At 40.1% G+C, this 15,641-nt stretch overlaps 1 protein-coding gene and 1 pseudogene across 1 annotated transcript in view; one reads left to right on the plus strand and one right to left on the minus strand.

The window, feature by feature from the left end:
* The window catches only part of LOC149154172 (uncharacterized), a 137,067-nt gene that overhangs the window by 53,680 nt on the left and 67,746 nt on the right, over window positions 1-15,641 (plus strand). Inside the window, exons 3-5 of the mRNA XM_089437804.1 lie at window positions 1,593-1,775; window positions 14,250-14,446; window positions 14,605-14,755. Coding sequence (XP_089293930.1) covers window positions 1,593-1,775; window positions 14,250-14,446; window positions 14,605-14,755 — 531 coding nt within the window. The remainder of the gene's footprint in view (window positions 1-1,592; window positions 1,776-14,249; window positions 14,447-14,604; window positions 14,756-15,641) is intronic.
* Window positions 13,420-13,516, minus strand: LOC149154173 (U6 spliceosomal RNA; annotated as a pseudogene).

Below are 15,641 nucleotides of genomic sequence, written 5' to 3' on the forward strand. Positions count from 1 at the left end.
TATTAATGTATTTTTCAGTATTACATTATGATAATGTCAAAATAGGGCAAAGCAAACTAGCCCAGATAGTTAACTATCCATAGCAGCGCCTTGGCCTTACGTTCCTCATTTGGAATTCTACAACTTGCATCAAATTTACATCATAAACATGACATGTTGCTTTCTATACAAGCCCATATGAGTTGGCACTCAAACAAATTATCTATACAAGCCCATCTGAGTTGGCACCCAAGCAAACATCTATGTACATGATATCTACGCATCAGTCTATGTGCAGAGTGGGCATAACAAAATGGGGTATTCAAGAGGAAATTTTCATAATGGTACATTTTGTTTATTCATCCCTATTGTTTATTGTTTCATAACTAACACTGCTATGGCTATCTGCATTGTCTATGTATGATAACGGTTTTCGTCTGTACATTATATTTAAGAGGTTCACATCTGCCTAATTTTCCAGCTATTATAATCTATTTACATGGTATCTACACATGAGTCTATGTGCAGAATAGGGGAAACGAAGCAGGGTGTACAGGAAGAAGTTTTCGAACTGGTGTAGTTTGTTTATTCATCCCTCGGGTTTATTGCTTCATAGCTACCATTCCTATGAGTATCTATATTTTCTATGTATGGTGACAGTTTTCATCTGTACATTATATGTAGGAGGTCCACATCTGCTTATTATTTCCAGCAATGTTATCAAAATTTTTAACGGGGGGGTTGTTTCCATACAGAAAACCTTCCTGATGTGGAAACTGTATGGAAACTCTTGGAAACGTTTCCCAGGATTTATTTTCCTGGTATATTCCAGCATGAAAATGTCCTTTCTGTATGGTAAAATCAATTTTTATATTCTGTTTTAAGTAGATGTGGGTGGGCCCAGCACTTAATTGCTAAAATTAAAGAAATAAAATCAAATAGAAAAGAAGAGCAATTAAAAAGCTAAAAATGACGTAGCCTACCCATATATGTTTTGCACACTACATATATAATTTTTTTCTTCTCACATACTATATATAGGTATGTTGCTTTGCCATTTCCTGAATTTTTTGAAATACCATTTCCGAAGCCTGTACCATTTTTTAAAACTTGTACTTGTTTCTCTACTCTAGGTGACATTGATTGCCAGGATTAGAATGCTTGAGATGAACACTTCAAAATAGTTTTTCTTCTGAATTTTTTCTTTAGTTTTTATTTTCTATATATGTGCCACTTCACCATTTTCCGAAATATTGAAAATGCTACTTTCTGAACTTGCACTGGTTTGGAAACCCTCCTGATTTGCGAGTTCCTAGGTGGCACATCCATGTGGTGCGCACCCATTCCAAGTAATTATATGTATGTTTCAACTTATATGCAAATATTGTATGATTTAAATTCTGTAGTTAGTGAGAGTTAATATGATGCAAAATTGCAAATGTCAAGGCTGTGTGCTTGGAATATCAGTCCATGTGTGTCTGATACAAAGAGGTGTTTGTTCATCAGCACTATTAAATAGGCGGGAATGAGGTAAGAAAGTAAATATTTGTCCTGAGGGTGGTTGCTCTAACTGAATTTTCTCTGGGATTTTGATTGTGATTGTAAACCTGCAGGAAAGTGAAGATAAACAAGCCAAACTAAAAGCTATGGAGTTGGAGGTTGTGTCACTTTCTGAAAAGGAGCAAAATTTCAAGATTCGTAAACAAGCACTATGTCATCAAATAGAGACAAGACAGAAGGAGATTGAGGATCAGCAAAAGAGAACTCATGAAATGCAAGAATGGTTTGCCAAAGAGGTAGGAGAACTTGTGAAATGCAACAAAGATTATTTTTCTTGAAGTGCAAGGTTGACTTGAACACATCTAAAAGAAAGTATTATGCTTTTCCTATCTAGAAATTTCTGGGTGATGCTAAATTTACATGTTATAATACAGTACATATAGTTCATCTGTCATTTTTATATAAACCTAGATAAATATATTGATATGTATGCTTAACAATTGGCAGTTTTTTAGGTGCCTCTATTGTTGGCATAGTTTTCATTGAAGTGTGTCTTGTTAAATGGCAATATTGTATATCCTTAATCTATATCTGTTGATTAGTCTGGTCTTTGCTTCTGTGCTATTAATTTTCTGGAGACTTTTCTTTGTTGCTCCATCTCCCTGAGTGTATCACTAAATCAGGTCACCCTGTATTGCAGCTAGAAGGCTCAAAATTTGGCTGGCTTTTCTCTTTTTAATGGCACACAAAAAACTTTTTGTTTCAAAGAGTAATCAAGTTTCCAAATGAAAATTTGGGTTTTGTAGAAATTGACCAATCTGCAATCTATCAAAGACCTGACATAGTTTTCGTTGAAGTGTATCTTGTTAATTGGCAATATTGTATATTCCTAATCTATATCTGTTGATTAGTTTGGTCTTTGCTTCTGTGCTATTAATTTTCTGGAGATTTTTTCTTTGTTGCTCCATCTCCCTGAGTGTATCACTAAATTAGGTCACCCTGTATTGCAGCTAGAAGGCTCAAAATTTGGCTGGCTTTTCTCTTTTTAATGGCACACAAACAACTTTTTGTTTCAAAGAGTAATCAAGTTTCCAAATGAAAATTTGGGTTTTGTAGAAATTGACCAATCTGCAATCTATCAAAGACCTGACATAACAGCATAACCTCCTGATTCGAATTAGAGCTTCTCGAGTCATATTTACATAAGAAATCCAAGAATAATCTTCTGGTGACACGAGAAAAAGAATACAAAAAAAAAGTCGTGACAAATTGACAACTCTTTAATTCTAGTGTCTCATTTGGAATCCAAGTCGTCTATTACTAATTACTAGTTCTGTAGCTTGAAGAAAAACTGCTTCTTTGGCATCTGTGTCTACTTCTTTGTTTTTGTCCTGAAAATATACAATATTATGAATGCTGTTAAACCCAGGTGACAGTTCTTTTGCCTCTTTTTCTTTAGCAGGGATACTGCACATTCCAAAAATGTCTGCTTTTAAAGTATTAGCAACAAGTTAGAGAAGCTAAATTTAACACTGTCCAACAAATGACCACGACAGTATGTTGGTGGGACTAAAAGATACATCCAGCGTGGGCACTGAATACAGTACAGGAGTGCACAAAAGCAACTCCTGAGTCCTAAGTAATGCTGAAAGCAAGAGAAGGAAAGCGAAAGAAAAAGTGTAGCATAGGTAAGTGTCTAGCTGAGCTAATCACTAGGTCTAACTAAGTCATCTAACCAAAAGATAAATAATAGTATCATAGGTGCAGTGATACAATGTGGAAGTCCAAGAATGGGAATTGGACACCACGTCGCTGAGAGAGAGAAAGAGAGACGGGGATTGTGTAAAGGTATCCTAGTCTTGATGACCAATGGGCAAAAGGGGTGATCAAGGTTTTGGTTTGCTATTAGAGTTGTTGGACAAACTAGTGGGTTTCAAGTTTCAACTGTATGATCTGGTGGGGATGTAGGAGTGAGGGGGCCCTCCTCCTACCATCCAAGGTTGTTAAAATTGGCAACTAGGGCAAACTCCATGTAGGTCTACTTATTTATGGCAGCTGATATTTTTCTTGGATTCTTCTCGTCAAGAGGTGTAGGATTGATCTAAAGATCATCCAATTCTGACATGTATTCATGGAGATATGAATTTATTTGTGTTATGTGACATTTTGTCAAGGTTGGCCAGCAACCAAATTACTCCTATCTATCCTCAACGTTGCACTATAAATATAGGTGGCTTGCAAGTCATTTTAGACACACCTCTTGTGATCTCCTCCTCTCCACTTGTTTGGGTTTTGGTGGAAGGTGAAGTCTCTAAGAGAATACGCTGTCCGTGGCAGAAGGTCTAACACTGCCCTAGAGGAGATGCCCTAGCCCTTAACGCAGTCATGGAGGAGAGACCTTAACGCTGTCCTGAAGGAGTCATATAGCATCAGTGGAGGAAGACACCTAGCCGCAATCAAGAAGGGTTTATCTTCGCTGCAAGGAGAAGCCTTCTATATGCTATCTAAGGAAGACTCATACGCTGTCCCTAGCCGCAGTCAAGGAGGGTTATATATACAGCTACAGGAAGATCCTAGCTGCAGCATCTAAGGGTGCCCTAGGCCGCAGTTAATGAGGGATTTTACACAGCAAGAGGAGGATCCTTATACGCTGTATAGAGGAGGCCTTAACTAGCCCTAGACACAGTAAAAAAGAAGACTATTCAAGCATGCCCTAGCCGCAGTCATGGAGGAGTCTTACCACAGCAAAATGATGCCTAATCTGACCTCTGATTTGGACAGGGACAGCGTCAAGCTTCAGGCAGATAAGGAAGGTCTGAAAATCAGTGTGAGTGGCTTGTATGACGTGGAGAAGAGTGCTGAAGGGTATGCGTTGAAGTCTGTCCAGCAAGGCGTACTTGGACAGCGTATGTTAGGGCTGTGTAACAGTAAATGCGGCATAATTGTTGTATGTTGCAGACCTTGATTTAGAAGCTATGTACAGTCACTTGGATGGAGCAAGGGGTGTGAGATCCTGAACTTGATGAAGGCTATGAACGGTGAAGTCTGTGGAAGAGAAATCACTGTTGGAAACCCTAAGTACAGTGTCCTTTGGAGCAGCAAAAGGGGACTGTTAGAGGGCAGATTAATATAGGCCTATGTTCAGTGACCTTGGTGGAGCTTCGTCATTGATAGAAGGTAGATTGATGAGCTGATCATGTAAGAGAATATGAAGGTGCAGACTTCCTTGTGAGCAGCAGAGGTTTATGTTGCTACAGGAAAATTGTGTGTTAGGCCGCAGGCCATAACACCGCAGTCAATATTTCATATGGGTATTTCAGGGCTCGGATCATTAGCATAATACATGGAGCTGTCATACTGCTGAAGCCATTAGAAGGCTGTATGATGCTGCTGCAATATGAGATGGACAGAGCTATTGTCATGGGTTGGTATTATTGCGTTGAAGAGTAGTCAGCTAGCAAGGTGCAGCATGGTGATGGAATCACCTTGAAGAATCAATTGAAGAATGAGGACTGATAAGTATGCCTTCACCTGAGTTCAGAACTGCAGTCCTTGTCATCAGATCTACAACCTCATTGTGTCATCTTCATGGTGAAGATCTCTGATGTCTGATCTCTCATTTTGGCAAGTCAAAGTGTTGACTTCAAATGTATTTGTTCTATGTCTCTCTCTGCTGAACTATTGAAGATCATAAAAAGATTTGATCAAGGGTTTCTCCACATTGGGGTTTGCCTCTGGCTAGCGCAACATCTTGTGTCCTCTTGTCTTGGCTTGTTTTCTACGATTTATGTTTATGTTCTATCTGCATTTTACTGTCATGCTAAATGTGATTGCTAATCTGGAATTGATATTGAGCTAATATGGAAAATTGAAGTAAATTTGCTCCAAGCATAGAACATACCTAAAATTAACACGGTATCAAAGCTGAGGTGAAGACAAAGCCCAAGCAAAAGTGAAAGGGCAATCACCAAAGACAGTTGGACAAGGTCAAAGGCTCAATAGGTTCCTTATCCCACTTCCCGAGAGCAAGAAGTGCTGGATTACGTGAAGGATAAAATCCCTGAGCCTCCATCAAATGCACCGGCTGCTCTAAAGATCAAATTTACCAAGGGTGAAGTCAAAGCGAAGAAGATTATCAGATTGGCACAGTGGAAGTGTCTGGTGGCCAACCTAAAGGTCACTTCTATGGAAAGCCCTAACCTAAGGGTGGAAGGAAAGTCAGATGCCTTGCTTGCAACAAGTTTGGCCATTATGCGAGGGAGTGTCCAAAATAGAAGGGACAAATCACATGATGAGGATCAGAATCATTCCAGGGGCATCTTCAATGATTGAAGGAATGACAGGGACAATGTCAAAAGAAAAAGGAATGCAGGTCATCAAGGAAATGGCCAACTCTTCAAGAAAGCAAGGAACTCCAAGGATGAATGTTCTTTCTGATAAGCAAAAGGAGTATTATCTTATATCGGCCCTCTCCTCTACCTCTACTCCGGACACTTTGGGAAATTGGCTTATTGATAATGGTGCCTCAAGGCACTTCACCGGATTCAAGGAAGCTCTCTCTAATTTGATAGAGAAGGAGACAATCGTGGAGATTATTCTTGGAGACGATGCCACCTATCCCGGAAAGGGTGTAGGGAATGCTACCCTTCCATTGAATGAGGGTAACATGATTCATTTACAAGAAGTTTTGATCTTAAAAGGAACTTGGTGTCCATTTCGGCAATGGAAGTCAAAGGTTTCAAGGTGGCATTCATCGATGGAAAGGTACGTGTTTGGAAAAGAAATTTTAAAGATGCTTTTACTCTTGGATTCAGTGTTGGCAATTTGTATCAAGTCCAATGGGGACCATGTCGTGTGACACATCTCTTCTATGGCATTGGAGGTCAGCCCATCTTCATTGTGAGGCCCTACCTGATGTGAGACAGATGGTGACAGGGATAACTGAATTCAAAGAAGAGCATGAAGGTACATGTCTGAGATGTACCAAAGGGAATCTTACAAGGAGACCATTCCTCTCATGTAATAGCAAGACCTCAGAAGTGGAACAACCCGAGGGATTTGAGATTCATGATTGGGAATCTCATGTATGCAGGTTGAAGAAAGCTCTATATGATTTAGAGCAAACAACCCGGGCTTGATATGAGAGGATTGATAGCTAGTTGATGAAGCCGAGATTCACTAAGAGTGAAGTCGATCCAAACCATTGCCTTAAGGTTGTGGATGATAGACCTCTCATACTGGTACCTTATGAGGACGACCTCTTTCTAATAGGTACAGACCCTCTCATTTGCAAAAGTAAAAGGGAGTTGGATTCCAAATTTGAAATGGTGGACAACATGCCCGTGACTATCTCGATGGAGCTTAACTTTAAGAAGTTATGCGGTAGTGCTATTGGACCTGATTTGGGAAATGCCTTTGAGTTTCATCAACTCATAATAGCGTTGATGTTCTTGGTGAAGTCCCGTCTGGATAGATGTTTTGCAGTTAGCATGTTGAGCCAACATATGGCTGAGCCTCATTGGATTGGTGCAAAGAATCTTCTGAGGTATCTTCAAGGCACAATCACTCATGGATTGAGATACACTGCTGGAGATGTGAGGTTGCATTATTATTCTGATACTGATTGGACAAGTAGTGTGGAGGATCACAAGAGCACTTCTGGGTGCTGGTTCTCTCTGGGTTCTGCTTCTATATCCTAGATGACCAGGAAGTAGAAGTCAGTTGCTTTGAGCACCGCTGAGGCCGAATACATAGCTGCAAGTATGATCTCGTGTAAAGATGTCTTGTTGAAGAAGCTCTTCAATGAGCTGTTTGGACATGTGTTGGATACCACCGTGATCTTCTGTGACAACCAGAGTAGGATTCGATTGTTGAGGAATCCCGTGTTCTATGATCGCTCCAAGCATATAGACATCAGGTGCCACTTTATCTGGGATATGGTACAACGGGGAGCAAGAAGGCTCCATCACTCTGGGACTGATGTGCAGGTCGTCGATATTTAGATGAAGCCCTTGGGAAAGGTCAAATTCTTGACTTTCTGAGAACGACTAGGAGTTGTGGAGAGACCCTCTCCTGAGGGTCCTGTATGATATGGACATTGAGCTCTGGGAGCTCCGGGGGGCTTGGGGGTACTTCTTGGAGCGATGAGCAACCATAAGGTGAGTGGTTCAGCCTTCCCCTAGTGGTCTGCTATGTAGGCAAGATGAGTGGTTCATCCTTCTCCTGCTGAGACACAATCATAGGGTGAATGGTTCAGCCTTCCCCTAGTGATTTGTTGTGTACAGGGTGAGTGGTTCAGCCTTCCCCTGGGATACCCCATGGTGACATGTAGGCAGGATGAGTGGTTCATCCTTCTCGTGCTGAGACATCCTACCCATGCAGTCTGGGACTCATGGGAAGTACCTATCATTTGGCCAATGAGTAGGGAAATGAGGATAGGGACCATAGTAGTGTCGATGGACGCATCGTGTAACTACCATATTCCCTATGCTAGGATGATATTGATCTGGGATCAATTGGAACTAACTTCGGGTCAATAAGAGTGGTATGATACACTCTCTTTATTTGGAATTGATTTCGGATCAGTAAGAGTGGTATGACACACTCTTTATTGGAACTAACTTCGGGTCAGTAAGAGTGGTATGAGACACTCTTTTATCTGGGACTCACTTCTGGTCAATAGAGAATGGTATGATACATTCTCGATCACTTCTTCTTCATAGTTCAGTAGAGCAGAGCAGTGTAGGGCATTGCGTTCATGGCAGAGATAGTACAGTCTGACAAATGGATTAGCAGATGGAGTTCTCCCTAGTGGAGAGGGAGTGTTAAAATTGGCAACTAGGGCCAAACTCCATGTGGGTCTACTTATTTATGGCAGCTGATATTTTTCTTGGATTCCTCTTGTCGAGAGGTGTAGGATTGATTTAAAGATCATCCGATTCTGACATGTATTCATGGAGATATGAATTTATTTGTGTTATGTGACAATTCGTCAAGGTCAACCAACAAACAAATTATCCCCATCTATCCTCAACGTTGCACTATAAATAGAGGTGGCTTGCAAGTCATTTTAGACACACCTCTTGTGATCTCTTCCTTTCCACTGGTTTGGGTTTTTGTGGAAGGAGAAGTCTCTAAGAGAATACCTTGCCCTTGGGAGAAGGTCTAATGCTGCCCTAGAGGAGATGCCCTAGCCCTTAACACAGTCATGGAGGAGAGACCTTAACGCTGTCTTGAAGGAGTCATAGAGCAGCAGTGGAGGAAGACACCTAGCCGCAGTCAAGAAGGGTTTATCTTCGCTGCAAGGAGAAGCCTTCTATATGCTATCTGAGGATGACACATACGCTGTCCCTAGCCGCAGTCAAGGAGGGTTATATATACAGCTATAGGAAGATCCCAGCCGCAACATCTAAGGGTCCCTAGGCCGCAGTTAATGAGGGATTTTACACAGCAAGAGGAGAATCCTTATACGCTGTATAGAGGAGGCCTTAACTAGCCCTAGACGCAGTAAAAAAGAAGATTATTCAAGCATGCCCTAGCCACAATCATGGAGGAGTCTTACCACAACATTTGATGCCTAATTTGACCTCTGATTTGGAAAAGGACAACGTCAAGCTTCAGGCAGATAAGGAAGGTCTGAAAATCAGTGCGAGAGGCTTGTATGACATGGAGAAGAGTGTTGAAGGGTATGCATTGAAGTCTGTCTAGCAAGGCATACTTGGACAACATATGTTAGGGTTGTGTAACAATAAATGCAAGGGCATAATTGTTGTATGTTGCAGACCTTGATTTAGAAGCTATGTACAGTCACTTGGATGGAGCAAGGGGTGTGAGATCCTAAACTTGATGAAGGAAGATTAATATAGGCCTATGTTCAGTGACTTTGGTGGAGCTTCGTCATTGATAGAAGGTAGATTGATGAGCTGATCATGTAAGAGAATATGAAGGTGCAAACTTCCTTGTGAGCAGTAGAGGTTTATGCTGCTACAGGAAAACCGTGTGTTAGGCCGCAGGCCATAACACCACAGTCAATATTTCGTATGGGTATTTGAGGGCTCAGATCATTAGCATAATACATGGAGCTGTCATACTGCTGAAGCCATTAGAGGGCTGTATGATGCTGCTGCAATATGAGATGGACAGAGCTATTGTCATGGGTTGGTATTATTGCGTTGAAGATTAGTCAACTAGCAAGGTGCAGCATGGTGATGGAATCACCTTGAAGAATCAGTTGAAGAATGAGGACTAATAAGTATGCCTTCATCTGAGTTCAGAACTGCAGTCCTTGTCATCAGATCTACAACCTCATTGTGTCATCTTCATTGTGAAGATCTCTGATGTCTGATCTCTCATTTTGGCAAGTCAAAGTGTTGACTTTAAATGTATTTGTTCTATCTCTTTCTCTGCGGAACTATTGAAGATCATAAGAAGATTTGATCAAGGGTTTCCCCACATTGGGGTTTGTCCCTGGCTGGCGCCACATCTTGTGTCCCCTTGCCTTGGCTTGTTTTCTGCGATTTAAACTAGCAAGGTGCAGCATGGTGATGGAATCACCTTGAAGAATTAGTTGAAGAATGAGGACTAATAAGTATGCCTTCACCTGAGTTCAAAACTGCAGTCCTTGTCATCAGATCTACAACCTCATTGTGTCATCTTCATTGTGAAGATCTCTGATGTCTGATCTCTCATTTTGGCAAGTCAAAGTGTTGACTTCAAATGTATTTGTTCTATCTCTTTCTCTGCGGAACTATTGAAGATCATAAGAAGATTTGATCAAGGGTTTCCCCACATTGGGGTTTGTCCCTGGCTGGTGCCACATCTTGTGTCCTCTTGCCTTGGCTTGTTTTCTGCGATTTATGTTTATGTTGTATCTGCATTTTACTATCATGCTAAATGTGATTGCTAATCTGGAATTGATATTGAGCTAATATGGAAAATTGAAGTAAATTTGCTCTAAGAATAGAACATACCTAAAATTAACAAAGGTGGAAAGGAAGAAGCTCTGGATAGAACTTTGGTTGCTGTGCTGAAGTTGGGATGTACTATGATGGGCAAAAAGCTCCATGTTCTAGTTTCATCTAGAGTTGGTTTGATTGTCACTGTGATGATATGTGGTTTGAGGCTTTGTTTGACACCTCTAAACAAGCCTTGAGGATTCTGATTGGCTACTTAGTGGAAAGGGGGTGGCAAGGGGAGACTTGAGGTCTCACAACTAATGTTGCAAATATCAACATCGAGATAAAATTGGCAAGGGTCCAAAAAACCAAAAAGTCGTAAATCAAATATTGGCAAAATTAAAAATGTACGAAGTCAAAAAAGTTAACTGGAATTGTTATTTTTTCGTGTTGTTTACGATAAAGTGGTATATTTTTCACCCTCCAAAAAACTGCCAATTTTTTTGGTTGATAAAATTGGCTAGGCCAAGAAATCACGATTTCATGAAAAAATCCCGATTCAAAATACTCTAAAAGATCTAATGGTCTTTTGTTGCCTTGATTTGATAGTGGAACATGAAAGTATGATGTGAGCCTCTTGGTAGTCACGTGGCAGGGTGGGTTGTGTAAGAACTGAGATATCTGGTTGAGTATCTCTCTGGTGAAGAAGGATAGGCATCTTTGATCGTAGTACTAGAAGAAAGTGAAAGAGGAGCTCCTTGAGTCCCTATATAGTATAGAGGCAATGGTAATGCCCTTCTCATAGTAGAAGGGCACCTGAAAATGAGGTGCATCTTTGGCTTTGGCTCCTTTAGGTGGCACATCTGATAGATCCTATCTGGTTGAGGAGTATGGGAATTGGTCTTCACCTAAAGTTTAAGGGAGCTTACTTGAAGTTGGCCTAAAGGGATCCTAAATGAGTGCATCTGGTGTCTTTATATGGGGGATGGATAATGATGTCATCTCAGAACTCCAAGAAGTGCTTTGGATAGAAAGACATCTTATATCCAAGCCTTTTTGTAGGTGAGATCCAAGTAACCTAGGTGTACAATTTGTAGCGCCCTCTTTGATGGCTTGGTTCAGTTCTTTCTAGTTACCAAGAGATGGCTTGGTGTATCTAAAGAGTATTTGATAGGGGGAAGGTGCCATGAGAGATGTTGATCAATTGGAGAAGTCAAGAGGCATTTGAAAATGAACGTCATGCATGGCCTATGGGCAATCCGAGGTAAGGACCTTTAAGGAGCAGGGTGCAAGTTAGGGGTACCTCTCTCTTCCAGGGGTCTAGAACCTATGTAGGAAGGAAACTAGATGAAAAGTGATGTCAAGGCAAAAGGGTTGGACTTAGAACTATGCCTAAATAATGGGTCGGTGAATTGCATGTTTGCATTGGATGATGTTCTTGAGATGTAGGGTCTGTACTCTCTTCATTTGGGCCCAGTAAGTTTGTAGCAAGTTTTGTCTAGATCTCTAAACCATAGAGGACCATGGGTCTTATAATTGGTTCCATGAGGGGAATTTTGGACATGATGTCTTGAATTTGACTTTTGGAAACATCGTTACTTGAGGAGGGTGAGTGAGCCTACCCTTTGTTGATCTGAGGTTATAAGGCTTGATGCATGCTAAAGTGAGGTCCGATGAGTTGGATCTCCAACTAGGTGTACATAGTATGATCTTGATCTCTTCCCCCTTGGAAGTAGAAATGTAGGTTAGAGAGAAAGCTCTTTAATGCATTGAAGATCATAGCCTTGGTATTACCTCGGTTTACTATCAATTTGAAGATCACAAAAATTGGCCAAGGCATCAATCTACCTCTATAGGCCCTTACAGTAGAGACCAATGAGATAAGTCATCGTTGAAGAGGAGCAGGGAAATCAGCAATTGATGAAGGCAACAGTCTCCTTCTTGGATGTGCTTGTGGAGGAAAGAGTCCAACTTGACAATGTAGATCCCAAAGATGGTTGATTTGAGGGGGCACCCTTGTTTTACCCTAGTGGTAATTTGGATGATGTTAGGAAGGCCATGTGCTATCCTAAGGTGACTTAGAACTGACTTGTATAGTCTCATGATGGTTGCTAGGAAGGTATTAGAGATGCTAATGTCACGAAGCCTTTGAAATAAGGCCTCTCTTGGGACCATGTTAAATGCTTTCTAAAAGTCTAGAAAGTAACAATAAACTTTCGAAGAGCAATGGTGGATCTACTCAATAATGGCTGTGAGTGTGAAGATGTGATTGGTCATCTAGTACTCTAGGTGAAAATTGGCATATCCTTTGGCTTTGAGGTGTGGACTCTCCATCTTGTCTTAAAGCTGCAACTGCAGACTTGTGGCATGAAGCTTCAAGATTGTGTGTCCAACCATGACAGTATGGTTGTTTGTTTGGTTCAGAACTTCTCCCTGATTTGTGGATCGGATGAATGTTGTGTTTAGCCTAGGAGTTGGGTAAACCAAAGCAATCATATGGTTGAATAAATTACCAGTGTGAGAGTCAAGGGATTGGATGCCATGCTTGAGGAATTTTGCCTGTAGGCCTTCCCCATCTACCCTGTCTATTCTCATGATCCTGGTTTATCTTTTGATGTCTCTGTTGGAGAAGAGGTGGCATGAGTGGGGGCTTGTCCATGAATGTTGTAAAGGGAGGTTGTATGGGAGAACATGGACTAGGGGTCTATGTCTAGGGTTATGGCATGGTGTTTGTGGAAAAGGGAATGCCATAAGGTTCTTGGGTTGTGGTGGGCGGCTGCACAAAGTTCATGTTGACTGAAGGAGAGGAATGTTCTATTCTTATGGTGGAGGCAATGATATATTTTGCAGAGGCGAGAAGAAGAAAAGGTGTCATGTGTTAAGGTGAGAGTCTCATCGAGAAAGGAGTTTATTTTTATTTTTTATTTTTTTAATTCGTTCTCTCTTGCCTCTCTTTAGATGCCCAGAAAAGCCATTTGAATTCAACTTCACTATTAGTTACCTTTCCCATTCTTTTTTGCAAATTACTAAAGTCTGTTACATCATGCTAATTGTAAAAAATCTTTGTGCATTTCATCCTTGAGCAAGTACCATGCTAATATTCTTTGAATTATTTCAGTTTTATGAGATATCTCTGAAAAGACAGCCGATCCTTCCTTGCTAGTGTTGTGAATGTGTATTTTTTGTCTTCTTTCAGGTTCATCTGAAAACTGTAGTGTGAGTCATTTCTGATTGCAGAGCAATCAACTTTTATTTCATTAGATAATGAAAGATAGTTGGTCTCTCTCTCTCTCTCTATATATATATATAAAGCTAGATGGAGATTTATATATAATACACTGAAAAAACCAATACTTTAGTGTCTTTTGAAATAAATAATGCAAATTTCTTGATAGTTCCTTGTCTGCAAATCTAATTCATGATTAGCAAGTTCTCATAGACTTACTCCATAATTTTTTAGTACAAATTACATCAAATATCAGATGGTTTGACCATATAAAATTTACCATTTTCATGATAATTGCCAAATGTTAAAAATGTTCTTTAGTACATAAAGCAAAATCTCTTTCGTTCCATATTCTGAATCAAATTTCAACTTGACACTATTTTATACTTTCCGGGAGTTGCTATTTAGATAAATGGTGACTGTATTTTGGTTTCCAGTTTCATAAAATTACCATCTTTGGCAGCTGCCTCATTATTGTAGTATTTCGTAGGCAAGCATAGGTGGTTAGATTATTCTCGTCTAATTTAGGGTTTTCTTGTGTTACCTTTTTGCTTATAAGGCAGAATATTTATTTGCTTTTCTGCATATTTAATGGACTTTATCTCCTTGAGGCAAGATTCACAATATGGCTGTTTGTGTAATATTTGCAGGAAAGAACATTACTTAAAAAGTTTGAACATGATATAGACATAATGGATAAAATAAGTTCTGCTAAAGAGGGAGAGCTCATGAGGCAATTAGAGAGAGATGAGAAGTTGCGTGAAAATGAAACATTTTCTCGGATGGGACAGATTGAAAGACGTCGTCAAGCATTACAAGAATTAAAAGAAAGTTATGCAAAATTTGAGTAAGTTGTTCTCTATAAATTGCCATATTGAAATGAGTTCTCATTTTTTAAGAATTTCTCTAAATTCTTTTTGTTGTCTGTGCAAGGCAGAAAGATGTCTAAACAATTGGTCTTTTCCAGGATTAATATATGTTTTATTTCTTAATATGTTTGATCAGGGAACAGAAAGCACTGGATAGAGAGGCTGAAGCAATGGCTAAACGGAAAAACTTTATGGCAGAAGTACGAAAAGCTGAGACTGATTTTAATGAGAAGATTCGTATGGTGGAGTCTTCTTTGCAGGATCAACAGCAAGGGGAGATGATAAAAGTATTCCCCTTTCTTACTGCTTTTACCCTTTTTCAAGTACACTTTCAGATTTGAATATCTGCAGTACTTTTCTGAAGATTACTTCCTTTATTTTTCTCCTAGTCTTGCAGTTGCTATATTGTGGAGATTATTAGCTGGGCTTCAAGGTTACTCATCTTTGAGATATTTTCCTTTCTCGTCTGTGTTTAACAAGTTTGACCATTCATTAGAAACTGAAAGGATTTGAAATAATTAAAATACTGTTAAGAAATATAATTATATTTCGATATCCTTACTAAATATATGATGCTATAGAGACCATGGAAAAGAAACCCTTAGGGAATTGTGACATATGAGATAGTAGAAAAATTGTCTCATTCAATAGTTTCGCCACTGAGTACAAGAGAAGCACATTACCAAATTGTTAATGTGAATGGTTTTGTGTTGCCATCAAGTGTCTCTGCAACTTCCCATCTTAAATTGGTACTTTTTTCCCTGAAAATACAATGGATTCATTTAACTATTATAGTAAATAATTACTTGGAAGTTATGGCCAATAATTGATAGGGGCATTTATGGTGGCTGCTGGAACTGTAATGGCATGTTTTGGTCTTCATTGGGTAAACTTCGTGACACAGTTGGATCCCACGACCTTCTTTTCCTCATAGAGATGCACACCAGTCCCATGTGGATCCCCCCTCCCAATCCATGGATACCATTGGGCATGGTCATGTCCATAGGAGACTAGATCTAACAGCGTCAGGGGTCTTTTGGGAGGGGGGTGGTGGCATGTGTTATTCAAGACTCCTTACAGAGCAGGTTTACCATGGTGCCATCAAATGAGCATGCCAATGTCTTTTTGGGTCCAGTTCCATTGGAACAAATGCCTTCTTCAGAACCACTACAT

The sequence above is a fragment of the Pinus tabuliformis genome, chromosome 9 (assembly GCF_031772625.1).
Source record: "Pinus tabuliformis cultivar Carrire ecotype Pingquan chromosome 9, CPIR1, whole genome shotgun sequence".
Classification (NCBI taxonomy): domain Eukaryota; kingdom Viridiplantae; phylum Streptophyta; class Pinopsida; order Pinales; family Pinaceae; genus Pinus; species Pinus tabuliformis.